This window comes from Podarcis cretensis (genome assembly GCF_951804945.1).
Source record: "Podarcis cretensis genome assembly, chromosome: 6".
Classification (NCBI taxonomy): Eukaryota; Metazoa; Chordata; class Lepidosauria; order Squamata; family Lacertidae; genus Podarcis; species Podarcis cretensis.
Window position 1 is genome coordinate 82,343,279 of NC_137175.1, and position 26,442 is coordinate 82,369,720.

At 40.7% G+C, this 26,442-nt stretch overlaps 2 protein-coding genes across 6 annotated transcripts in view; both read left to right on the forward strand.

Annotated features, from left to right (window-relative positions):
* Positions 1–507: 507 nt before the first annotated feature.
* DDX59 (DEAD-box helicase 59) lies at positions 508–12,833 on the forward strand. Of its 3 annotated transcripts, none has more exons than XM_079981400.1 (10): positions 508–673; positions 792–967; positions 2,046–2,192; positions 2,956–3,785; positions 6,356–6,523; positions 7,092–7,181; positions 7,988–8,239; positions 10,019–10,171; positions 11,762–11,890; positions 12,248–12,833. In XM_079981400.1, exons 4-10 carry the CDS (start codon positions 2,967–2,969, stop codon positions 12,509–12,511), a joined length of 1,875 nt encoding a protein of 624 aa, XP_079837526.1. In that variant the 5' UTR covers positions 508–673; positions 792–967; positions 2,046–2,192; positions 2,956–2,966; the 3' UTR covers positions 12,512–12,833. The 3 variants fall into 3 exon arrangements, with proteins under 3 accessions (XP_079837526.1, XP_079837527.1, XP_079837525.1); XM_079981399.1 differs by having other exon boundaries at positions 509–673; positions 2,046–2,275; XM_079981401.1 differs by lacking the exon at positions 2,046–2,192.
* Positions 12,834–18,024: 5,191 nt separating this feature from the next.
* Positions 18,025–26,442, forward strand: part of KIF14 (kinesin family member 14) — a 32,720-nt gene continuing 24,302 nt past the window's right edge. For 2 of the 3 annotated variants that reach the window (XM_079981032.1, XM_079981033.1), the window contains exons 1-5: positions 18,025–18,159; positions 19,954–21,190; positions 22,774–23,025; positions 24,941–25,031; positions 26,140–26,238. In XM_079981032.1, the coding sequence (XP_079837158.1) occupies positions 20,076–21,190; positions 22,774–23,025; positions 24,941–25,031; positions 26,140–26,238 (1,557 nt within the window). In that variant the 5' untranslated portion in view covers positions 18,025–18,159; positions 19,954–20,075. The remainder of the gene's footprint in view (positions 18,160–19,953; positions 21,191–22,773; positions 23,026–24,940; positions 25,032–26,139; positions 26,239–26,442) is intronic. The other variant, XM_079981031.1, reaches the window with a different exon arrangement.

The following is a 26,442-nucleotide window of genomic DNA, read 5'->3' on the forward strand; positions in this document are numbered from 1 at the left end:
ATAAAACAGCTAACTATGTTCTGCTAACCTGGGAACCTCTTCTTCCACTGATCTATGGCCCTAGAAAATATTAGCACTTGATAAATTGGTCATCTGTTTAGGGTCAGTGTTACTCCAACAACTCTAAATATAGGAGTCCTAAGCAAGAAAAATAATGTGCCTTGGTCTGTGAATGAAAAGGCAGTGACAACCCAGTTAGAAAGTATATGATCAGTGAGCAGAAGGGCAGTCGAGAGCTTGATCTGCAGTAGAAGACTTAATCATAATCATATACTGTATATTAACAGCAAACTCATTCTCCAAGTGCCAAAACCATGTAGCAAAAAACCATGTCATCCGTGAACAAGAGGGAGGTACTGGCAGGCCTAGGTAAACCCATGTATTTTATAAAGGAAATCTCCTAAGGCAGAACTCCCCAAAAGAGTCTAATGAAGACTGAGCATTCTGTACTCAGTAGCCACAAAGAGCAAAACATCTGAGGATCTATGGTTATCTTTTCCATCAGGTTGCATCAGAAGGAAAGCAGAAAGTTTGTGCTTAAGAAGTTTATCCTGAGCAAAGTAGTGTCGTCCATGCCCAACTATCAATTCTAACAGACTCTTCCATCCTTCAACTTTACCTGGAAATAGCCATTTCATCAGGCTGTGGAAGCTAAGGAACAGATTTGAAGTAGGTAGATTCCTACTTTTATTCTACTGCTTCCATTTCAGCTTAAGAAAAAAATGCTCGAATTTGTTTTGTTTTACTCTCCTCTCTCTCAACACTGTTTACTTTTGTGTTGTGTCTTTTAGGTTGCAAGCCCAAAAGCAGAACCGTCTTTTTATTACTGATTTTTGGAAGCCACTCTGAATGTCTTTTGGACTGAAAAAGCAGAGGGGGAAAGCCTGAAATACATACATAAATAAGGAAGCTAAAGCAACAGTCCAGTGACAAGAACACAAGTTATGGCCCTATAGTGTCCAAACAGGTACAACGACCATTATGGAGATACTGTACAGTGATGCTGAATTTCTTAAAACCTTTGCTTCAGATCTGCCTTGGCACAGGCATCAAACATATGTGCTATGCATGCAGTGCAGATCTAGTATGTTACTCAAAATATCTCACTGTGTTCAGCTGGGCTTCCTTTCCAGGGAGTGTCTATATTTTACCTAGTAGGGGCCACAGAACACAGTGTGCCTTACCTGTGAGCAAACTGTGTATGGTTAGGTTGTTAAGTCTAGAAAAGATCAGTCCCACAGACTCCTTTCCATTTCATTCTGACCAAGCAAACAGCTACCTTTTGCAGTCCCTTCTTCCAACTGCCCCTTTCACAACCCCTCTTTTTCTGGGGTTTCCCCCCTTCTAGCTAATCTGAACATGGGCTCAACTTCTGCCAGTATGACTGGGGCTGAGGAGACACAGGAGCCCACACTCATTTCGATTCCTCCTTGTGAACCAAATAACTCCTATTAGAATAAACAAGTTCCGTTTTAAATACTGAAATGCTAAATAAGATGGATAACAATGTGTAACAGAAAAAGAAGCATGAAATTAGGTTAAAGGTGTGTGAAAGAAAGTAATAGAAGTGGAAAAAAATTGCAGTTGAGTAGATTGGAAGTCTAACACAAAGGTGGGGTGAGGGTGATGGATGGTGATGGGAAAAGGAATTATCTGTGGGACTGAGTGTAGGTATGTTTGAACATTTTTAAGGATTGTATGAAATGTATGTTTGTATGCTTGTATATTCGCAATATGTGTGCATTAATGCTGAATTACTTTAATAATAAAAACTTTTCAAAAATTAAAAAAGAAAAAAAATCAGTTCTGTAAGCTGAAGGCTCTTTACCTTCCTCATACCCAGTTCCTTCTTTATTTTTTTATTTTTTTGCTTCCATACCCAGCTACTTTCCTTTTAAAAACCCCAACTCCAGCCCCCTCTCTCTTCCAAAAGCCAATCACCCAAATCACTTATGGGGGGGGGGTGCGGGAGGAATGGGCAGGACCATCCCGAAACTACTACAAAGGAACCTTATCCATCTGCTTCGGTTTCCACCGCCCCGCAGCTCCTGCCATGCACATTCGAACAGGAAGCGGAAGTACGGCGCTTATTGTACGTCTCTTCCGCCCCGGTGCTGAGTGCCTAGAGCGGCCACAAACATTGCAAAACCCACGGTGGACCATCTGCTGCGGCGGGAGACCATCAAGCTACGGTACCTGGAGGCGTCAGGGTCAAGGGAGGTGCGGGGCCTGTCGGACTACAGCCCGGAGGCTTTTGCTTCACCACCACGACCACGTAGGTGATTGTGTTGCATCGGGAACAGTCGCTTTGCTCGCTCTTAGCTTTGAACAGAATCGTCCCAAACTGCACTTTTGGGGTGCTGTGGTTGTTTGTCCTCATTTCCCCCCTCCCCATAGACTTCTATGCGAGCTTGTCTAGCCTGTAGATAATACGTGCTTTTGGGTGAACCGGTTCTAGTAGTTCGGAAAAGCTTGTGCCACAAAAACTAACAAACACCCAGCTCTTCGGGGCTGTGTCGTTCTTTGCTGCTAACAGCACAAGCCCTGCATTCGTCTGTTCAGAAGTAAGGCAAGGCTGCATATACACGCCATGCACTCGAAGCATGTTTAAATCTCATGCCCTGGAAACCGTAGTTTGTCAATGTGTCAAGTATAGTTTCCAGGATTCTTGTGTGGGTGAGTGATTTAAAGGTACCTCACACAGCCTAAGCCTTTCTAAGAAGCAGTATGTTGTCTGGGTTTGAGGCTGCTATGGCGATTTCGGCAGGGAACAACTTGTCAGCCTTGTGCAGTGAATAGCTCCCTCAGGAACTATTATTTTGGTAAATTGTTTTAAGAATTAAAAACCCAAATTATGAATACATATTGGAGTGCATTTTAGCAGTCCCTGAATTATTCTGAAATCCTACTTTATCAGATGTGAACAGTAATACATATTCTATGCTTTCATTACAGGCTGTTGAAGAATGTTTGTTCCAAGGTCTATTAAAGTCAAGAGGAATGCTGGTGATGAGGGGACTTGTGTAACCAAGAAAAATAAACCCTCTCCAAGTGAATCCTCACTTGAAAACGTCAGAGACTTCCGAGATGCTAAGTCAGATACAAAAGACATGCCAAGCTCAGAGAGTGACTTGTTTGAACCAATGGAAAGAGACACTGAGGTGCACATCTCTCTGGATTCAGCTGTAGCTCTTACTGAAGCAACATTTGAAAATGCAAACAATGAGGACTCTTCTCTTGCTGAGGATCCCATAAAATCTTTCAGCAAAATGCAACGTTGGCCACAGCCTGGGGAACCTGTCTGTGTGGTTTGTGGTCGTTATGGGGAATACATCTGTGACAAGACTGACAAAGATGTTTGTGGCTTGGAGTGCAAAGCCAAACACCTTTTACGTATCAAAGAGGAAAAGGAAAACTCAAAATCTGCTAGCAGTTGTGAAAAAGCAGAGACTCGGTCCACGTTACTTGATGGTACTTACATCTATGAAGAGAATCCATTTGTGCTAAGCCTTCAAGAGGAGCAGATTGAAAACTTAAAACAGCAACTAGGCATTGCTGTTCAAGGTCAAGGAGTTGCAAGACCTATTGTAGAATTTGAACACTGTGGCTTCCCTGAAATTTTAAACACCAATTTGAAAAAATCAGGCTATGAAGTCCCAACTCCTGTCCAAATGCAGATGATCCCAGTTGGATTACTGGGCAGGGATATCATGGCCACGGCTGACACTGGCTCAGGAAAAACTGCTGCTTTCCTGCTTCCTGTTGTAATTAAAGCCTTGGGAGAGGTAAAGTTTAAACCTGCATTTTCAAAAATGAATGTACTGCCAAGAATGTTGTTTTTGTTTCAGACGCTACAAATCATTGACAAAATGGACTGTTTTGAGAAGTGGCAAAAAGAAATTTCTAGATTTGTCTGGCAGGGCAAAAAGCCCAGAATAAAATACAAAATTCTCACTGACGCAAAGGAAAGAGGGGGGTTTGCCCTGCCGGACTTTAAGTTATATTATGAAGCAGCAGCTTTTTGCTGGTTGAAGAATTGGCTACTTCTTGAAAACACGGACATTTTAGATTTGGAAGGATATGATAACGTTTTTGGGTGGCATGCATACTTGTGGTACGGTAAGGCTAAAGTGTACAAGACATTTAAAAACCATATTGTCAGGAAAGCATTGTTTAATGTCTGGATGAAATACAAAGATTTATTGGAAAATAAAACCCCTAGGTGGCTCTCACCTATGGAAGCAAAGGCCTTAAAAAAGCTTAATATGGAATCTAACTGGCCAAAATATTGGGAAATTCTGGAGCAGGAGGGAGATAAAGTGAAATTGCAAAGCTATGAGAAACTTAAGGATAAGGTGCGAGACTGGTTACATTATTTTCAAATAAGAGAGGCCTATCATTTGGACAGGAAAATTGGTTTCCAGGTGGAAAAATCAAAGTTGGAAACAGAATTGTTAGAACCCAATGCTAAGATATTGTCGAGAATGTATAACCTGCTGTTGAAGTGGAATACTGAGGATGAAACGGTAAAATCTGCTATGATAAAATGGGCACAAGACGTTGGTCATAACATTATGTTTGTTGACTGGGAACAGTTGTGGACCACCGGTATGAAATTCACGGCATGTAATGCCTTAAGAGAGAATATTATGAAAATGATATATAGGTGGTACATGACCCCAGTCAAACTTGCAAAAATCTACCATTTGCCCGATAATAAATGTTGGAAATGCAAAGAAACTGAAGGGACATTCTTTCACCTTTGGTGGACGTGCCCAAGGATCAAGGCTTTCTGGGAGATGATATATAATGAACTGAAAAAGGTATTTAAGTATACCTTCTTGAAGAAACCAGAGGCCTTTCTTCTGGGCATGGTCGGCCAATTGGTGCCAAAGAAGGATAGAACTTTCTTTATGTACGCTACAGCAGCAGCAAGAATACTCATCGCAAAGTATTGGAAGACACAAGATCTACCCACTCTGGAAGAATGGCAGATGCAAGTAATAGACTATATGGAACTGGCTGAAATGACCGGCAGAATTCGAGATCGAGGAGAAGAGCAGGTGGAAGAGGACTGGAAGAAGTTTAAAGTCTATCTACAAAAACACTGTAAAATCTTTGAATGTTGAGGACATTGAAAAGGAAGGAAGGGGTTCTAGTGACTGAGTTAAATAAGAGCACAAAGGGAGGGATCAAGAATCAAAATGAACAAAGATTGAGCTTGCTGAACTAATTATTACATAGAATACAAGATCGGGAGGCGGGTGGAAGTAAGGAAAATAAGGTTCTGAAGGTTATAATTGGAAAGTGAGTTGTTTTTTTTATGTTAAAATCTCCTTTTTTCTCTTCTTTTTTTGTCTATGTTTTCTCTTTCTTTTGTAATGTTTGTGAAAATATTTCCTTTTGTAATGTTTGTGAAAATCCGCTTTTTTGTTCTTTTTTGTGAAAAATGCAATAAAAATTATTAAAAAATAAAAATAAAAATAAACCTGCATTTTCAAAAAGCTGTGGGAATTGTGCAGCATGCTCCTGTACATGTTTACTTAGAAGTAAATCCCAGTGCATTCAAGGGGATTTCTCTTTGGGAAACTCTGCATTGAATTTCAACCTTAGTTACACTGAGAATTCTAGAGAAATTATTTTTAGCTGTTTGTTTCTTCTTTGAACTTATGTCAGTTGACTTGAAAAAACTGAATGTTTGGAAAACAGTACAGAATATCTAATATATTCTTTCAGCTTTATATCTGTCAGTTGACTGGATAAACGATACAATTACTGAATCTGTCAATTGTCCTAAAAAGGTCCTCAGTGTCCCTGCTTACACCTGTTGCTCAAGAGTTCAGCTGCAATTCTGCAGTGGGGATCTTTTTATACACATTGAGGCTCCCCATGCGACTTCAAACCCTTTCAGGCTTCTAAATACACAGGCAGCAGCCACAAGTAGAAAAGGTTTTCTGCTGCAGAAATTACAGCTGGACTCTTGAGCAACTGGCACAAGCAGGGGGCAGTGACCTAAAAGCCCTGTCCCACAGCCCCTTTTTCATTTGCTTTACCTCTTCATACGGATAATCACTGAAGAGTGCTCCAGTATTCAGAAATACTCTGTAACAGTTTGTCCACTTACTCTTATTTCTGTACTTAACAGTCTTAGTAGGGTGGGAGTAGATTTCCACAGTTACTAATGTTACATTGTGACTATTTGCTGTCGTCTCCATTGACATCCGAATGAAAAGGATGTTGTTGAGCTAATCTGATATGAATTACAGTAACTTTTCTCTTATTTTCCCCTAATCTGATACTTTTAATTGAGAATGCAGATTGGCAACTCACAACTTTTTTCCACTTTCTGCTTCAGGCAGAAACCCCATCTGCTCTTATTCTGACGCCAACGAGGGAGTTAGCTATACAGATAGAGAAACAAGCTAAAGAGCTCATGATTGGACTGCCCAACATGAGAACTGTTCTTCTGGTTGGAGGATTGCCATTACCACCTCAGCTTCATCGCCTGAAACAAAATGTTAAGGTAAAACCTGCTGCTGTGATTTTTGGGTTTTTTAAAAAATATATGGCAAAGAACTAGAGGTGATACTGATTTCTTTGTTTAAGGCTTCCAGAACTTCAGCTCTTGTTGAAGAGATTTGGTCTCAAGTCCTTAAAAAATTGCTTGCCCCAGTATCAACCATATTGGGCTTTACAATTGGCAAGGGAGGCCTTATTTGCTGTTGGGTGCTGACTCCTTTATATTGCCTTGCCAGTAATAGTTCCCTGCTTATGGGATGCCCTCCTTGGTGAGGTGCACCTGTCACCCTCATTAACCTTTAGGTAGAATTCAAAAACATTCCTGTTTACCCAGGTATTTGATGACTGGAAGATACTGGTTCTTGCACCCTTGAAAGTATTTGGCAGAGAGGATATTTTATTTTATTATTGCAAGGGGAAAAAGTATTCTTTTTGACCTTTTGTTTTCCCCCCACACTGAGTTCTTTTGGGAGGAATGGAAGGATAAAAAATAATAAATAATAATGATGAAGCATTGATCATTGATTTTATTTCTAATGTTGGTGTTTTTGCCTCCACCCTCTTTCTGTTAGGTTATCATAGCTACACCAGGAAGGTTGCTAGAAATTCTAAAGCAAAGCTCCGTTCAAGTCCATAATATTAAAATTGTTGTAGTGGATGAAGTAAGTATACATGGTGGGACAAAACACAAAATATATGTGTGAGTGTGCATGCAGGTATTACTTAAATATGAAATAACAATGGCTGAAATGGCTCGATTTCTGTCTGGTGACCACTAGTAGATTTCAAGCACATGCAATGCGTATGTACTTTGGCTAGTGCATGGTATGCTTGGAATGCAGTTCAGATGGTGTATTGACCCATTTATTTGTCAGGAAGGAAGAGATGAGAGCACACCTCAGGATTAAGCACCTAGGTCACTTTTTTTGCAAAGTGGGAGCAGCCGCTGCAGACACTAGTGTGCACTTTGGACAGTAGTGAGTTGCTGGCAGGAAAGAGAAGCATAAAGTAGAACTGGAAGGTGCTGCGAATAGGCATAGTGCAGGGTTGGGGAACCTTTTTTTCAGGGCTGCATATCCTTTTGAACATCCTTCCAAGGGCTGCATATGGTGGGCTAGACAAACTCATGGAGGATAAGGCTATCAAAGGCTACTAGTCATGGTGGAAATAGAATTTGTCTCCAGGGTCAGAGGCTGCATACCAATCACTGGGGGGTGACAGCCAGAGTGGCTATTGCTATCATTTCCTGCTTGTAGGCTCCCTAGAGGCTGGCCACTGTAGGAAATGGGATGCTGCACCAAATGATCCAGCAAGGCTGTTCTTCTGACTATGCTGGCAATGAAAGTGAATTAATCTTTTATTTCCTCACCTCTGCTCCTACAGTGGAATGTTAATGTTTACTGGTCTGTGTTTCTCTCTCTCTCTCTCTCTGTCTGTCTCTCTCTCTCTCTCTCTTTCTTTAACATAGGCTGATACCATGTTAAAGATGGGTTTCCAGCAGCAGGTTTTAGACATTTTGGAAAATATCCCCACAGACCATCAGACTATTCTGGTGTCTGCCACAATGCCTTTTGGCACTGAACAGCTGGCCAATCGACTTCTGCAAAATCCAGTGAAAATAACCATCGGAGAAAAGAACCAGCCATGTTCCAACGTTCGTCAGATTATCTTGTGGGTAGAAGAACCGTCCAAAAAGAAAAAGCTTTTTGAAATATTAAATGTTAGTATCCTTGGAAGGGAGAACCTGTTGTTTTTCTTCCACAAATTGTGATTCTTTGCAGATTTGGAGGAGAGAAACTGGAAAATGGCTGTTTAACTGATTCAGCTTTGTTCTTGAGAGCTCCCCAGCAGAGAGGCATAAACACGTCCCTGCAATTCAGTTTAGCCAATGCTTTTGTTGAAACTTGTGGAAGAAGAAACAAAATGTTTATTGTTTCAATATTGTTGGTGATATTCATTAGCTTATTATTGCATTTTCAGTACTTTATAATCTGTGATTCTGAGAGGCATTTAAGTAGCCCAGTGTTGACGTGTTTAGAAATAGGCAGGATCCAAAGCATCATGGCTGGGATCCAATGAAAAGTTCCTTTGCAATTCTAACCATCTATACTCAGAATTAAGGTCTATTGAATTCAGTGGACCTTACTCCAGGTAAAGGAGGTTGCGGTAGCAACCCTTACCTATGTTTTTTCTCCAAACAGCAGCCCTAGCATGTTATATGGCAAACTGCTTTTTAAACTGAGGGTTAAAAGCAGTTTGTGATACGGAATAGTGAAAAAGAAAAAGCATCCAGTTCTATTATCCTAGTGCAAGTATATTGTTTATACTCTCATCCTCTTGCCAGAAATAGGATATTTTATTTTGGTAAATACATTGTGCAAGCCACATAGAAATAATTGTGCAAAAGCTGCAGTAATGCTAATATCACTGACGAGATTCCATTTTTAACAGCATTTCAAAGATACCTGCACAATCTACTTTAAACTTGTTAATATTACATAAGCTTGGCAGACTTGGAAGGGCCACGTTACTCTGTTCAGCTCTGCCACCTCCCACAGCTCCCTCAGTTTAGCAATATGCTTAACATTCCAGTACGTACCATACAGAATTCTAGCTGTAGTCATGTGAGACAGCAAAGTTTCCTTCTCATTAGAATTTTTGTTTTATAAAGGTCAACAGGAATGTTCAAAAAAGGGTAACCAAAATGATCAAGTGAGTGGAGCAACTCACTTTGCAGTATTCTGGGCTTTAGAGAAAAACCAAGTAAGAGGTGGCATGATAGAATTGTGTAAGATTATGCATGGCGTGAATAAAGTGGTTGGAGAAATGCTTTTCTCCCTCTCATAATTGTTGAAAGATTCAGGACAGGCGAAACAAAGTACTTATTTATACGGCTCATAGTTAAACTCTGGAATTCGTTTCCACAGCAGACAGTGCTAGCCACCAACTTGGATGGCTTTAAAAGAGGATTAGACAAATTTGAAGAGGTGAAGGCTCTCAGTGGCTACTAGTCACAGTGGCTATGTTTTGCATCTGTGGCTGAAGGCTGTATGCTTCTGAATACCAGTTCCTGGAAACTGCAGGACCTCCTGTGCTCAGGTCCTGCTTACAGCTTCCCACGGGCATCTGACTGACTGCTGTAAGAACAGGATATTGGACGAGATGGGCCATTGGCCTGAGCAGGCAGACTTCTTATGTTTCTGGGTCTAAGGACAATCTAATATTACTCTGCCTCCAATTCTTACTGATGATTTTTAAAAGCTTCCATGGCTGAGTCAATGAATATTATAATTTAAGTAAAAAAAATAAATCTATATTTGCACTCGAAACCTCCCCTTAGTTTGATAATAAAAGATATATATCTAAAATGTGAAATTGGGACAAGTGTAACATTTTTTAAATTGACATCGTTTCAGTAGAATGTATACACACTAATTAAGAGAAAGAGTTGTAAGTGTTGATCATGCAAGACTTTAAATGAGACTTTGCTTTGTTTTAGGATGAGAAACTGTTCAAACCTCCTGTGCTGGTATTTGTAGAATGCAAACTGGGTGCAGATCTCCTGAGCGATGCTGTACATAAAATTACAGGCTTGCAAACAATTTCTATGCATGCTGATAAATCACAGATAGAAAGAACTGCCATATTACAGGTTTGTAGATATCTCTGATGCCCATTTTCTAAAAGATTCCTATTCTTAAGGCCGTAGTCCTGTACACATTTACTTGGGAGTAAGTCCCATTGAACTCTGCTGAATTTACTTCTGAGTAGATGTGTATAGGCTTTTACTGCTGAATTATTTGTGCTTTCTTGCCACATTTTTGAAACAGGTTGCAATTTTCTGTGAATTTCATGAATGCTTTGTATAGGTTCAGTCCATCACAATTCTGTTCTATGCAGCATTCTGGATTGCCGCAAAGATGCTGCTCTCCAACCAAATTAAGCTGTACTTTGTAAGCAGCAATGCCTCTCTCCATGTGAACCTACCCAGACCCTGAGTCCATCATCTGAGATCCTTCTTTGTATTCGTCCTGTATGAGAGGTCCAGAGGGTGGCAACCTAAGAATGGGCCTTTTCTGCAGTGGAATGCTCTCCCTAGGGAGGTTTGGCTGGCGCCTTCATTGTACACCATTAGGTGCCAGGTTAAAATGTTCCTCTTTGACTAGGCCTTTGGCTGATTAACATCCGATACCCTTTTAAATGCGGCTGTGGGAGAGGGTGGGGGGCTTATTGGTTTGTTTTTTGTTTTTATTATGTATTTTGTGTTTTTTATCTTGTATTTCTATGTTATGAACCGCTCTGAGATCTACAGATTTTAATAAATAGAATCATAGAATTGTAGAGTTGGAAGGGACCCTGAGGGTCATCTAATGCAACTCCCTGCAATGCAGGAATCTTTTTGTCCAACATGGGGCTTGAATCCACAGTCCTGAGATTAAGAGTCTCATGCTCTACGGACTGAGCTTTCCACCAAAGAAATAATAATAATAATAATAATAATAATAATAATAATAATAATAATAATAATAATTTGCTGACCCTGTTGCCATGCTCATTCTGGGAATTCATCAGTGGTCTGGGAAAACTACTTGATCTGATCCACGTACAAATTTTAGGGCAACAACCATATTCCATGAGGGTATATTGGAAATAGTGGCCAGCAGGGGGAACAGGGTGCCTGGGGCTTTTAGTGTGCAGTAATATTTATTAGTAAGGCTGGCTTTAGATCAGGGGTGGGGGTCCTGCAGCCAACCAGACAATGTTTGGCTACATTTCCATTAACCATGGAGGCTGTGACTGATGGGAGTCCAACCACATTTGAAGAGCCACAGCTTACCCACCTAGTTTTAGATGCAGTTTATCATTAATGTTTTTAAACATACTTGAACATTCAGAGCAGCAGCTAGACTGACTGTGAGTTCAAGTTCAGAGTATATATCTGAGAGGAGCTAGCTTTTAGTTCTATTTAAATACTTTAAAGTTATTCTTCTTCCTTTTTATTTTTTTGCTTGTTGCCCTGTTGCTCATTTTTGTTTCCTTTTGAAATATTTTCAGAATTTGGCTTCACTGTGAATTCTGCAGCTTAATTTCCTTTGTTGGAAATCTTGTCTTGTAACTTTTGATTACAAGACAAGCAACAGAATTCTTAATGTTTAATATTTATTTCTAGTTACATCCTGCACCTTAACAACAAGACAATTTTAAGGCAGCTGAAATAATGTTTCTATATGCTTTGCATTAGGGATTATTTCAAGGCAAGTATGAAGTTGTAGTAAGCACTGGAGTCCTGGGACGTGGACTTGACCTTGTCAACGTTAAGCTGGTCGTGAATTTTGACATGCCATCAAGTATGGATGAATACGTACACCAGGTAAATATACTTTTCTGCTGTACTATTTAATTTAATAGTTATTGGTTGCATTTTAGCTCTATAAGCTCTGTGAGAAGCATACAAAATAATGGAAAAATATTTTATTATAAATGGTTAACACTGCTACTCTTCAGCAGCCTCAGGTGGAATGACTGGTTGCTCATCAGAGTTTCTGGCCCTTCTGGAAAGTAGCAGAATCTGCTACTTGAGATAAGAGAGGGAGGTTTTCTTACTGTACAGAAACTAAACTTTGATTGTAAACTTTGATAATATGAGGATTACAGCTACCTGAGGGATTCTTTTGGTTTCATGAGACAGATAATTGGGCCAAATTTAAATACAGTTGTTTATTTTTAGGTTGGAAGAGCAGGTCGGCTGGGTCACAGTGGAACTGCAATCACCTTTGTGAATAACAGCAGCAAGAAACTTTTCTGGGATGTTGTGAAGCGTGTTAAACCAACTGGCACTATTCTCCCACCCCAGTTATTAAATTCTCCATATCTACATGACCAGAAGAGGAAAGAACAGCAGCGAAGTAAACAATCTCAGAATGGCCTTGTAACGAGTGACAATCTTATGGACGTTATTAGAAAACACAGCAAAAGCTCTTCTCAGAAGTAACAAGTGATACTGTCCTTCTAAATACAACTGTTTTGTACAACTTGTATGACTAAGTGATGAATTTTTAACTTTGGGGGCATAATCTAACCAAATTTTAGCAGTTTGAAGACTTACTGATTTTGTTCGTAGAGTTAAAGCAAAAGCTTAATATTTTTCCTTGAAATTTAATGGGCTTTCTGCAAGGTTATTAGACTGAAAGAGTGGCTTTCAGTCATAGCAAGATTTGTTATGAGAATGCTTTTATACTTCATATTTTGTACTCAGTATTAAGTCGTAAAATACGTAGCATCATGAACTTTAAACGGAATATGCACATCTTAAAGATCTGGGTTTCCCTTGCAAGAAATGTAACATGTAATTCACTGTTAAATAATAATAATAATAATAATAATAATAATAATAATAATAATAATAATAATAATAATTATTTATACCCCACCCTCCCCAGCCAAGGCTGGGCTCAGAGTGGCTTACAAGCAATAATAAAAACAAATTGAATGATTACAACTTAAAAACAAAATTAAAATACAACATTAAAATATGGAAACATTAAAATATTAAAATGTAGCCTCATCGCAGGAGAAGGAAAGGAAAAAAGAAAGAAAGGGAGGGAGGGAATCAAATTGGCTCCAAGTCAAAGGCAAGGCGGAACAACTCTGTCTTACAGGCCCTTGCTATGGGACCCTAAGCAGCATACATGTGGCAACCGGTTAGCCTCCCATCCAGTTACCATCCAGTAACCCAAAAGGTTGTGGTCTCATGTCGTTGCAGAGGACAAGCATGATGATGAGACCAGAGCAACCTGAGTTGGTTATAGCGTTCCATAAAGATGGTTACTGGCCACTCAGACCCTTTTAGTTCAGGCAACCAGAATGACCAGTACTGAGCACAGCAAGGGTGAAAGAGTTGATTCCGGATGCTCTGCACCTCTTTAAATTTAGACCTTGTCCAACTAAGGGAGGTTAGCCATGTGCCCGACAAGCAGAGGTGCTGTGGGTATGTGAGATTCCAGTCTCTTCTGAGTTTGTTTGCTGTGATGGTTGGCAAGAGAGTATTGGAGGCATTGAGGAATGACCAAAAGGAGGACCAAGGAAAGAATAAGAAAGAGGAGACTCAAGTAATCTGCCTTGGTAGTCACACCCACCTTGTGGAATGCCCTCCCATCAGATGTCAAGGAAATAAACAACTATTTGACTTTTAGAAGACATTTGAAGGCAGCCATGTTTAGGGAAGTTTTTAATTTTTGATGTTGTGTTGTGTTTTAATAAGTTGGAAGCAGCCAAGAGTGGCTGGGGGAGCCCAGTCAGATGGGCGGCAAATAAATTATTATTATTATTATTATTATTATTATTATTATTATTAAAGTCTAACTGTTAGGAAGATCAGCTAAAATATCCCCCTTTGTAGCCCAGAGGCTTTCTGGGGAAATTGAAGTATAGCTGGATACTTGAAGATCACTTTCCAGTCAGCCCAGTACTACCCATGGTAAAAATAGGTCCAAAAATCATTATAAAAAAAATAATAATACAAGGCCATGCAGAATTTATAATACTGGCTTAGATGGTCTGAGCTTCTATAAAGCAATTTCACATGAAGTGTTCCTTATTTCCCTGCCCCTGTTTCAAATACAAATCACTTTAACTTTTTTAAATAAAAAAATGTTGGTCACATGGAAGTCCTAATTCAACTGGTCAAATGACATCAACTCTCATCTATGAAACCTCATCCCACAAAAAAAAGTGTTAGGTCCTGCTTTTTACAAAATACTCTAATTCTTCTCTTTTGTGATACATTTTTTCAGATGAGAAATTAATATTTTTTTTAATAAAATATTTTTAATTAAAGTTTTCAGGTTTTACATTTCTACATTAGCATCCTTCATTATACCCATACATTCAATGACTTCCCTCCTTCCTCTTCCAATTTTTTTTATTTATTTATCCATAATTCTTGCATATTCTTGTATATCTATCTAAATCAGTTTTTCCCCATTTTACACCCTTCCCCAAATTCACCCTGTTGAATTTACCTTGATACTACCAGGGTTTTCAACTGTGTACAATCATTTTCCACATACTCAGCAAAAAACTTCCACTCCTCTTTAAATACCTGTTCTTCTTGCTCTCTTATTCTACTTAGACCTGCTAACTCTGCATATTCTTTCACCTTAAATTGCCACTCACCCTCCATTTTGGGGCTAACAAAATCTGGGCCACTGTTGTCACATACATAAATAGGTTTTTCTGACACCTGGGTACCTCCTTCTGAACCATTCCTAACAGGAATGCCTTGGGGGTTTCCAGCACAAATCAGATTCCGATTTGTACATCTTAGCTAATCGGCCCAATGTTAAATACCATCTATGAATCAATTTCATATAATTTTCCTTCAAATAAATTAAATTTGGACACTTAATTGGTTTAAATAAATGCTTCCCCTACATTTTGGGGGTCTTTTTTTTTGGAAGAAAATGTCCATTGTTCTATTTTTAAAAATGGCAGGGCAAAGCTGAAGAAGTTTGGAACAAATGGCAGCTTGAAAATGAAAATGCGTTTATTAAGCAAGATGAAACATGGCTTGCTTCATTCATATGTAACTTCTTTTAGTTTCAGTCAGATTTAATCTGTAAATCAGATAAATACAGACAATATTGTTGAATACACACACATACATACATACACACGGTATATATTTGGTACAGCATACTCTAGTAGGGACTTTAATAATGCATATGAAATTGGTATCCAGGTTAATTTGGTTATCTTGTTCTTGATCATATGTTCACCTTTTGTGTTTTATATGTAGAACATAATACAAAGTAAAGACAACAAGAGTAATGAAACATAGGAGGAACCAAAATGGTAGTAGACCTAGGCCTGTAGCAGAAAGGAGATGATCATATTCCAAGAGCGCTTCTGTAGGTTTAGACTAGAGGTGCCAACTTGAATAAAATATTAGAAGGGGGGGGCAAGGAAGTCCTATCCCACATAATCACATGACGTGGTGCAAGGACACCATTTGAATGGCAATGCCCATCAACTTTAGGGGCCCAGTCCCCTCAAATGTTTTATTGGGAGGGGGGGCAAAGGGATCTCAGTTCCTAGAACTTTGCTCCTATGGTTTAGACTTTATTTTTTGAATTTATATTCTTCCCAAAAGGAACCCAGGGTGGCAAACACATTTTTACTGAAACCATGCAATTAAAAATAAAACCTTAAACATCTGAAAGCATACCTAAAACTGCTTTTGGCATAGCCAGACATTAACCCTAGGTGAGAACTAGTCTAAATGGCAAATTGGGTAGATGCTGTCAACAGTACGTAGCAAATTCAAGAAAAGCGAGCAGCGCAGCAGGTGTGACTTTTACTTTTGTATAGTAGGCTATGTTCAGCTCTGCAAAAGTTCAGGTTTCTACAGACCTTTCCATTCAGGCGAGCAAGAGGTGTCATCACAATTCAAGGTCACATTCCAGCCAGGCCAAAACACTTGAGAAGGGTGGGGAGCAGGGCTGCACAATGGGTGTGGCCTGGGGGGGTGTGCCTCAGGGTCACATTCAGCCTTCTGGAAGAAGGTACAGGGTTATAAAGACTAGGCCTGAGAAACAGTTTTTAGCAAAACGTGATTTTGGTTTTAAACGCAGTGTAAGGTACTGTAGTCTCTGCGACGCGGGTGGCGCTTTGGGTTAAACCACAGAGCCTAGGACTTGCCGATCAGAAGGTCGGTGGTCCAAATCCCCGTGACGGGGTGAGCTCCTGTTGCTCGGTCCCTGCTCCTGCCAACCTAGCAGTTCAAAAGTACATCAAAATGCAAGTAGATAAAATAGGTACCACTCCGGCGGGAAGGTAAACGGCGTTTCCGTGTGCTGCTCTGGTTCGCCAGAAGCGGATTAGTCATGCTGGCCACATGACCCGGAAGTTGTACGCCGGCTCCCTCAGGCTATAGAGCGAGATGAGTGCCGCAACCCCAGAGTTGGTCACGACTGGACCTCACGGTCAGGGGTCCCTTTACCTTTAAGGTAGTCTCTGGGAGTATATTGTGTTTAATTATGGGGTACCAGAGTTTTTAGGGGGTTAACCAGGCTGGGATAGCAGGCTTGTTGGTTTTGAATGTCTGATGTAGATTTTTTAAATTTCATTGTTCTGTATGGGACAATGGCAATAAAGATGTATGTATCGTATCTTGAGACCGAGGTTACTCAACCCTGCTGTGAGGTCAGGAGTTACCATTATAATTATATATAAAAATTTGTATACCTCCCTTCATCCCAATATCACACAGCGGTTCACAACATACAAATACATACCGAGAACGCATGAGCTAACTAGCTTGACAGTGAGTAGTAGTCACTTTCCTCTGGAAGTGGATAAGAAGTTCCACACTGCTAAGTTGTAGCTCATTGGTGAGCTTTGCAAGGCATGATCTCTGCCCAAAAGGAAAAGTTCCCACATTTGGGCATTCCAACATCACTTGCTGGGAGTGCTGATGCAGGCAAGCTGCTACCTCAACCAACTTTCTGTCTTCTCATATTAAGAGTCACAGGGCACTGTCGGCAAGAAAAATTGACGGACTATGCAGAACTGGCAAAACTGACATATAAGCTATGGGACAAGGATAACTGTGACTTTAAAGATGAATGGGAACCCTTTACGAAGTATTTGTGGACGCAACAAAGCGAACTGGACTCCTTGGCAGGTTTTGAATAAACATTCACAAACTTTTTATTGATAATAATCAGCTAAATAGTTTGAGGATCTATGCAACTTTGTAACATGCAGAAAACAGCATTCTCAGAGAAACCAAAGACTGGAACTGAGGGAAGCCGGGGGTGGGGGTGGGGGTGGGGGTGGGTGGGTTTTGTGTGGGAGGGTGGAGGAAAATGGGGGAAAAGAATAAGGATGATATGTTTTTGGATAATATATTTTGTTTTAATTTTGAATTCTTTTTTTAAAAAAAGAGTCACGACAGGATTTTGAGGAGTACCAGGAGGTACCAGAAAATGGTGGAAAAACCCGACTGAATAGCTGTAGGTGCTGTGGCTGAAAGGTTTGGCATGTGCGTGCTGCTTTGGGCTGCCCTGGGCAAGTGACCGACAAATTTAATAAATAAAATTTAATAATAATCTCAGCAGGAAAAACTGAACTGAAAACAAGAAGACTTTCCGTAATGGAGACACAAACAGCACCCGCATCTAGTATCATTTAGTTGAGATTGCATTTCAGGGGGTTGGACTAAATGACCCTTGGGATCTTTTCCAACTCTGCAATTCTGTAATTTAAGAGTGGTTAGATTTGCAAGCACGAACGGTACTGCTCCCCCCCCCCTTGCTCCTCTCGGTCTATTTGTGTGGCGGCGGCCCTCCGTTTAATGCTCTTCCCACTAAGAAAGGAGCGGAGTCTCCATTTAAACGCCACCCACACGCTCGGCAAAAGCCGACTTCTCCCGCTCACCCGTCACCCCGCACATGGCCGCAGCTCCGTTGAGAACCGGAGATGTCGCGAGCAGCCTCGCTTGCTGCCGGCTTCCCTCTCGGGACTGCGTGTGACCTCACCGTCCGTCTCAACCAATAGCAGGCGCCGCCGCCGTATTCGAATGGAGAGTTTAGGAGGCGCCGCAGGAGGACGGGCTGTTGGTCGATCTCCTGAGGACAGGTGAGTCACTGGACAGGTATCCTTCCTGGACAGGTATCAGCTCTCTCCGAGAGGTCAGGCCGTCCCTTTTCCCCTGGGCTTCCTGCTTTAAAAATGCGGGACGTGTGGCTTTTTTTGGCAGTGGAGAGGGTTGGTCTTCTGCTTCCTGCAGTCTCGCCCCTGTTTAAGGAAGGGGCTCCTTTTGATGCGGAGGGAGGACGCTATTCTTGCAGGGACTAAAAGCTAAGCATCGTTTACTTAAGCGGATATTCTTAATAGGTGCTCTTCCGCCCCGCCCGAAGGCACAAACCCTGAGCAGCCCCAAAGGCTTGCTTTCAATCCTTCTCTTAAACTCCAAGCCAGATATTTCCTGGTCGCATTCGCTAACCGATTATAAAATTCCCACCTCACCCTGAAATGGAAGAAATATTCACTCTATACACAGACTATAAACTTCTCTACCAGGTGGAAGGTACGGTCATTCTCTCTACATGCGCTGCTTTTCTTTCCCAATGCTTATTTAAGGTGGCTTTATAGTTTTAAAGCAACAGTAACAAACAAAACACACACGCGCACACACAAATTGTACATTGCTGTTTCATCTCCCTGCCTCTTGATACCTGCAGCAAGTATTAGTATCACCAGAAAGAAGTTGCCTGATGGAATTTGCTAGCTTCCCACCTCTCACCTGCAAATCAAGTGTCAGTAACTAAGCTGAAATATCTTCCACCACTTCACTTGGCCAGTATTTATTCCACTTTGCACTACCTCCCCCGCCCCGCCCCCCCCAGCAGCTGAGGCTGAATATGAACAGGATTCGTATAAGTTTTGAGGTGGAGAACCTGGATTGGACTGATGGCTGGATGTGGGCAGGAAGAAAATGGGTTCATCTTGGCAGCTTGACACCCGTTTTCTCTGGGTAGAGGATTTACATGAGATGGGCAGGAAAATGTTATTTCCCTTTGGCAACAATATTGCCAAGTAATGGCAAAGGCTGGGTGGGGTTAGAGATCAGTGACAGATATTTTAGTAATGCTATCTATGGACTTCTGCTTCAGACACAGACCCTGGGAATTTCCTCCCTTCCAGCACCAACTGTCAAACACTGATTTAAAGTTATGAAAAAGACCTATGTAAATAATGGCTTTAAATCAAACCATTATCTTAAAATGTTGAGTGATGTAGTTCATGTGCCTTTTTTGCACTGTATTATATATACTTAGAAGTAAGGGGCAATGTAACAATGGCTTTCTGTATGCATACAAGGAAACCAGGCAAGGTAAGATGTCAAAGATCAAGATTCCTATGTTCTGCATTGTGAGCCAAGTACTCTGAACTCTCCTGAACAAGTTATGTTAATGACTGAGCAAAACAATTATCCATGAGATGGAAAGATGCTGTTATGTTTTTAATTCTAAATATTCATAATTTGCTGCAATACATGTAATATATGAAAGTAAGTAAACTATTTTGTTTCCATTTATCCACCTTTAGCATAGAAAGGTAGGGATAAATTCAGTTGTCTTTGACAGAGTGATAATTAACTGAGTTTTAAGAGAAGTATAAAATTAATCACTTAAGTTATTTTTTTTTAATGTGGCATTTTGTGTAAATTGAAGTTTAAACAAAATGAATTTGATGCTAAAATATCATTTAAAAATCTATTTAAAGTAATTATTTTAAATGTTGATTTATCCATCCTATAAGGAAGACTTTACCTTCAGCATAGGTACGGAAATAGGGTCTAGTATATTACCCACATGACAATAGTTGAGTAAAATATAAAATAATAATGGCTTCTATTTTTTTGAACAGATCCCATAGTGATACATTCTGTGCTGAAGAGAAAATAAGATTACAAGTCAAGTACACTCTTCAGGAAGAGCTTGTATGATATATTGTTTCAGTCTTGCAGTTGCAGCTTGCTTTAGGTCTCAATGCCTATTTATATTGTTCCTAAGAAAAGCCATATTAGTGCACCTGGTGGTTATTCACAAAAGCATCCTCCAGAAAATGTCATTGCTAGAAACAGGTTTGCACAGACATTTACCTCCCACACACTGGAGAATGAGGGAAGCAATCCTCAGTCCCAGTCCCTGAGTAAAACCAAAGAAATAAATACGACCTATGTGCTTTCAGCCTGTAACAAACTGGCTGACACTTCATCTGCTTCCACGACTGAAGGCAAGCTGACACTCCAACGAAGAACTGTGACGAGCAAAGAACAATCTGATACAAATACAACACATGACAGTGAAAATACACGAGTGGAAAAAAGACTGACGCTGCAGCGCCGAACAAGGACTGCGTCAACTGAGAAGCACAAAACAAATATTCCCGAAGCCAAACCAGAAAAAGGAGACCCTCTTCCCCAGAAGAGTGGCAAAACATTGTTTCCACCAAAAATTAGCAGCAGTGACCCTCCGTTTGTTAAGACTGGCCTTTTGTCACTTCAAGGCCTCACAGATGGAAAGAGAAATCCTGATATGAAAAGTGATGTATCTTTTAATCATAATGGTTCAAATGCTACTGGTAGCTACACACCTTTAAGATACAAGACAGTTGTTGGTGATTCTCAGAGTAAAAACAAAGTTCCTAGACCATCACTCTTAACAGTAGGAAAACTTGATGAAAGGACGTCTATGTTAAAACTAGCTGAAAAGCGTAATTCCAGTAAGGAAAATGGAACTGAAGGTCTGCAAAATAGATTTGTTAAGAATGAAAATCTGGAAAAGCAGAAGACACCAAGGAAAGGTTCGACAGAAGGAATGAAATTCACCCCCAGATGTGGAGCTGTTCAGCATGCCAAGACTCCTGCTGCCCCAAGCATAAAGAATAAGATTCTGTGTCCTCAAACAATATCAGCCAAGAAATCTGGTACTAATGAATTTACTCTAAACAGAAGGTTGCAAGAAAATACCACATATACTCAACAAACTGCTTCGCAGAAAGAAGATACTCTAATGCAGAACATATGTGGTAAAGAAGACCCTTTCAAAATAGAAAACAGCAAAGTGACTGTAGCTGTGAGAATACGACCCTTTAGTGTCAGGTATATAACCATTTTTTGGGGGACTAATATATGAAATTGTACAAGTTGTTACCATGATATTGAGTAGCATAACATGCTCTCCAACCACTTAGATATATTACCCAGTTTAATTAATGTTGTGTCTTTATACAAACAGGTGCACTTCTCTTTACTTCCATTTCCCACTTTATAAGGGATCTGTGTGTACTAACTAGGGCTGAGACAATTTAACAACTATATGAAATAAATAAAATGGGATGATAGTTGATACAGTGGTGCCCCGCAAGACGAATGCCTCGCAAGACGGAAAACCCGCTAGAAGAAAGGGTTTTCCGTTTTGGAGGTGCTTCGCAAAACGAATTTCCTATGGGCTTGCTTCGCAAGACGAAAATGTCTTGCGAGTTCCTACGGTTTTTCCCCCTTCCCCCCGCTAAGCCGCTTATCAGCTGATCCGCTAAGCCGCTTAACAGCTGATCCACTAAGCCGCTTATCAGCTGATCCGCTAAGCCGCTTATCAGCTGATCCGCTAAGCCCCTAAGCCGCTAATAGCGCTAATCCGCTAATCCGCTAATGGGCTTGCTTCGCAAGACGAAAAAACCGCAAGACGAAGAGACTCGCGGAACGGATTCTTTTCGTCTTGCGAGGCACCACTGTACTTCGTTAGCTCAGTAGCCCACCTTGCAAGGGAAGCTAATCCAATTCCCTTTGCAAAATTCCTCCTGGGCTCCATTTTAATAAACCTCAGATTTTGGGGGCAAGAGTATAGTCATATCCAGCACTGTTGTTCCCTTGTGCAGCAGACTTCTAGTTGCGCAACAGAACTTGTCATTCCTCTTCCCTGCAGCCCACCATGCATTCACAAAATCTGCTCCAGGGGGTTGAAGGAGCGCAATTTGAGGGCTCACTCAAGAGGACAGGAAGGGGAAGTCCTGTTGCAAAAGTGGAACTCTGCATGCACAGTAATGTCCAGCTTTTTGTCCCCCTGTATAATTTTTTTTTTAAATGCTATGCAGCACAGTGGCTTTTGAATTTTTTATCAGTCTTCTGATTTTTAGGCAACAGATCTGCAGATGCTAGCTTTGCATTTTAGAAACTGGGCACTTGCAATGGAGTTTATATTAGTAGTTAATTTAGTCTTTGATCTTGGAACTATATGTTTTATAAAAATATAAATAATTTTCTTTGACTGTTTTACTGTAATCCTGGATTTCAACAAGTCCTATGGATTTTGGTGTTTGTTACACATGTTAGCATTGGATCCTAAACAGTATATTTATGAATTATTTTGATCTAGGTGTATTTTGTACATTAGTTCTATGAATGGTTGATGTAGTACACTGAACTTCAATACAGTCTATCTCTATGCTGACATTTTACATATAATGAAATTTTAAAAACTTTTAAGAAGATTCATATAGAAAATTCATATGGCTGATGCACAATTAACCTGAAGACTGTCACATATTATAATGATTTAGTTACAACATCAATTAGACAATTTAGATTAAATTTGGTTTATAAGATCAGTTACAAAGCTGAATGTGTTCAGTGTTTTTTTGTCACTCACCCCCTATAACTAACATTTATTTTGTGCCTTTATTCAGAGATAAGAATGAAGAAACATTACAAGTGGTTTCCATGACAGGGCAAGAGACTGTTGTGCACCATCCAAATACAAAACAAATCTACAGTTTCACTTTTGACTTTTCATTCTGGTCTTTTGATAAATGCCATAATTTTGCAAGCCAAGAGATGGTGTATCAGTCTCTGGCAGTACCTCTCCTAGAAAGAGCCTTTGAAGGATACAACACCTGCCTTTTTGCATATGGACAGACTGGTTCTGGAAAGTCATACACGTAAGTTGGATTGGAAGTGTTCCATTTCTGTTGCTGTTGTTGACACCCAACACATGTTGTATCCAGATGCTTTTTTGTTGTATGTTTGTTTCTTAAGTGAATGAGATTATTATTGAAACAGAAGACTGACTTGAATGAAGCCAACTTAACAGTACAGAGAACATTTTATTTAAATCTCTCTGAAGAAAATTATGTTATGTTTTGTTTTAAACAGAAAAACTGAACTGTGATTATCTAGGGCTTTAGGGTAACAGTAACTAATAGAAGCAGGAATTTCCTTGTTCAGATCTCACGTATGCTGTTAGGCTCATAGGAAGCTCTCTTATACCAAGACAGACCATTCCGGCGTTTCCCAAACTAGCTGGAAAACTAGTCTAGCTGTTTTTGGACTACAACTCCCATCATGCCTAGCTAGTAGGACCAGTGGTCATGGATAATGGGAACTGTAGTCCAAAAACAGCTATACAGTTCCCATTATCCATGACCACTGGTCCTACTAGCTAGGCATGATGGGAGTTGTAGTCCAAAAACAGCTGGAGACCCAAGCTGGGATCTTTTGCATGCAAGGCAGTGGCTCTACCAAACTTCATTTTACCTTCAGTAAAACGGTGACAGTAATGTTGGCCTACCTGGCAGGGTTGTTGGAATAATGGCTGAGATGACACTTGTGAAGTATGTAGAAAGTTCAAGATAAACGTGAGGTATTATTATAAATAATATGGATCTAATATCTTCTCCTAGCAACTCTATGTTGTGAACTGCCCTGAGATTTGCAGATGAGGTGGTATAAAAATGTGATAAAGCGTGTTCTCACTAAAGGAGAGCACGTGTTGCAGATGGGGCCTCGCAAGACATCCCATAGTTGCCAGGCAGGATAAGATAGTGGGGCCTGGCAAGGATTGGCTGTTTGAGTTGCTGGGATAAAATTGATGTTGCCAATTTGGGGGTGGGAACAGGTTATTTAAACAAGGTTCACAGCAAGCTGCTTTCTCTTTCAATGTGGGAACTGGATCACCCGCCCGCCCTCCCTTTTGGGCTTGTGCTTTGACCTTGCTATGCCTGTCATGGGGTCGTCCGCCTTGGTGCGGGGGCCTGGTAGGAATTTTTCCATTTGGCTGATTAGTGTGTGCCATTTGGTTTTTGCCTACTGCGTAGCAAATCGTCACAACTTGCAAGGTTGGCGGTTAGGCATTGGTTTAAATTGGTTGGTGGAGGGGTATGGATTGGCTGTGCCTGCCCCTCCAATGCTGCTGCTGCACGGGAATTCCATTAAAGGAATTCAGGGGCTTACCATTCTTTCGTCCAAACCCCTGGAATCGGATGCGGGCCGCGTAAGCCCCTGGGAGCATGCGGGGAGAAGCTGAGGGTCTGTGCCACAGCTCCAGTTATCCCTGATCTTGTTCCTCCACACTGGCTTTCACTGGAATCCGGGAGTCAGTGCTGTCCCCCAAGGCGGAGGGGAAAGATAGTCATAACCAATGCCTAAGCAACCACTCACAATGTGTATGTATAATAAAGTTGTGGCCAAAATTATGCCAAAAACCTTAAACAAAAATTTATGAGTGATGTGTGAGTTATTGGGGGTAGGGGTGTTTTGGGGGACCTCAGCACGCAAATAAAACAATTAATATGGTTAGATGACCAGAAGCCACACGATAGCCAAAGCTTGCCATATGGCGTGTGGATTGTCTTAACTTCAAACCATGCAGTTAAGAACACCATAGTCACCTGTCCCCTTTCCTAGCTAATCCGTTTTAAGAATCTTATTAGATTTTACAATATTATGCAGAAATTTTCTTCTAGTTATCTTTTAAAACTGGTACCCCCTCTGTATTAATGCCTTGTTAGGGAGTGTGAACATCATATTCTGCAGAGTTATAACCTGAGCCTATAATTGCAATATTTGTCATTACAGTATGATGGGATTTGATGATGACGAAAGAGGAATAATACCAAGATTCTGCGAAGATCTCTTTACTCAAATAGCAGAAAAAGAAACACAACAGGTATTGCTGCAGCATTACTTTTCTTTCTGAACTTATTGAGGCTGCTCCACTTTCTTCGGGAGTACATGGAACCACCTTGGGTTCACTTTTGGGCATCACTGTTGTGGAGGCACTGTTAATGTGAATCAACACTTCCACATAGGTGCACTACATGTGATTGCAATGATTTCCACAGTGGCAGCAGTGCTTTTTTGGAAGTATCCTGCAACAATTGCATGGGGGTTTTGTGAACTGGGTGATAAATGCTGTTGATCTGATCGGCTCAATGCTTTTACTGAGGGCAGGCATGTGGAGGGGTACAGAATACTAATACACACACACACACACACACACACACACATATACATTCACGTGTGTGTGTGTGTGTGTGTATATATGCGCGTGCGCGCACACACACACACACACGTGTATTATAATACAGTGGTGCCTCGCAAGACGAAATTAATCCGTTCCGTGAGGCTCTTCGTATAGCGGTTTTTTCGTCTTACGAAGCAAGCCCATTGACAACTTAGCGGATTAGCGCTATTAGCGGTTTAGCGGCTTTTAGCGGATCAGCTGATAAGCGGCTTAGGGCTTAGGAAAAGGGGGGAAAAAGGGAAAAAACCCCGCAGGAACTCGCAAGACATTTTCGTCTTGCGAAGCAAGCCCATAGGGAAATTCGTTTTGCGAAGCGCCTCCAAAACGGAAAACCCTTTCGTCTAGCGGGTTTTCCGTCTTGCGAGGCGTTCGTCTTGCGGGGCACCACTGTATCGGTATTCCCTCAGGAGTGATTGTACTGAGTAAAAGCCAACCCTGAAATTTGCCCCATCCTTGTGGCTTCTTCATTCAACCCATATTCACCAGCAGGGGGGGATTTCATCACAGCTTCCACGTGGCTGTGTGTAGGAAGCAAATTGCCAGAGCAACATATTTCTAAAGTACTTGATATTTCTGTGGTTTGGGGGTGTTTTTTTTTTTTTTTACCATAACATAAAACCAAAAATCAATATGCTCCTCTGTTGGCTAGCAAGGCTGCTCTTACACCTTAATAACTGTTGATATATTCTATTGCTGTACTGTGTTTCTTGGGTGTACAGGCAACAATAAAGCTGTTTTTTTTTTTAATTAGACTGATTTTCATCTTGAGATGAGCTATTTTGAAGTCTACAATGAAAAAATTCACGACTTGCTAGTCTACAAAGCTGAAAATGGACAGAAGAAACAGCCTGTAAGTAACTCATTACGTTCTGCACATTGATGTATTGTCAGTGTATAAAACAGTAACTCTCCGGATGTGGGCTAGCCTCATAGCCATAAGGAATTAGATCCTTTCTGTTCTTGGCTCTTACAAGCATAGAAAAAGATGGGCATCTGTTCAAAGGCTAATGTATGAGCCTCAGTGAGGCTATATAGGGGTGTATATAGCCGCTTT

Bases quoted from the DNA above. Each gene is read 5' to 3' on its own strand.
- DDX59 (XM_079981400.1), top strand. From the start codon at position 2,967: ATGTTTGTTCCAAGGTCTATTAAAGTCAAGAGGAATGCTGGTGATGAG. The intron at 6,524-7,091 runs GTAAAACCTGCT...TCTTTCTGTTAG, and splicing joins GCCTGAAACAAAATGTTAAG to GTTATCATAGCTACACCAGG. The intron at 10,172-11,761 runs GTTTGTAGATAT...GCTTTGCATTAG, and splicing joins AAAGAACTGCCATATTACAG to GGATTATTTCAAGGCAAGTA.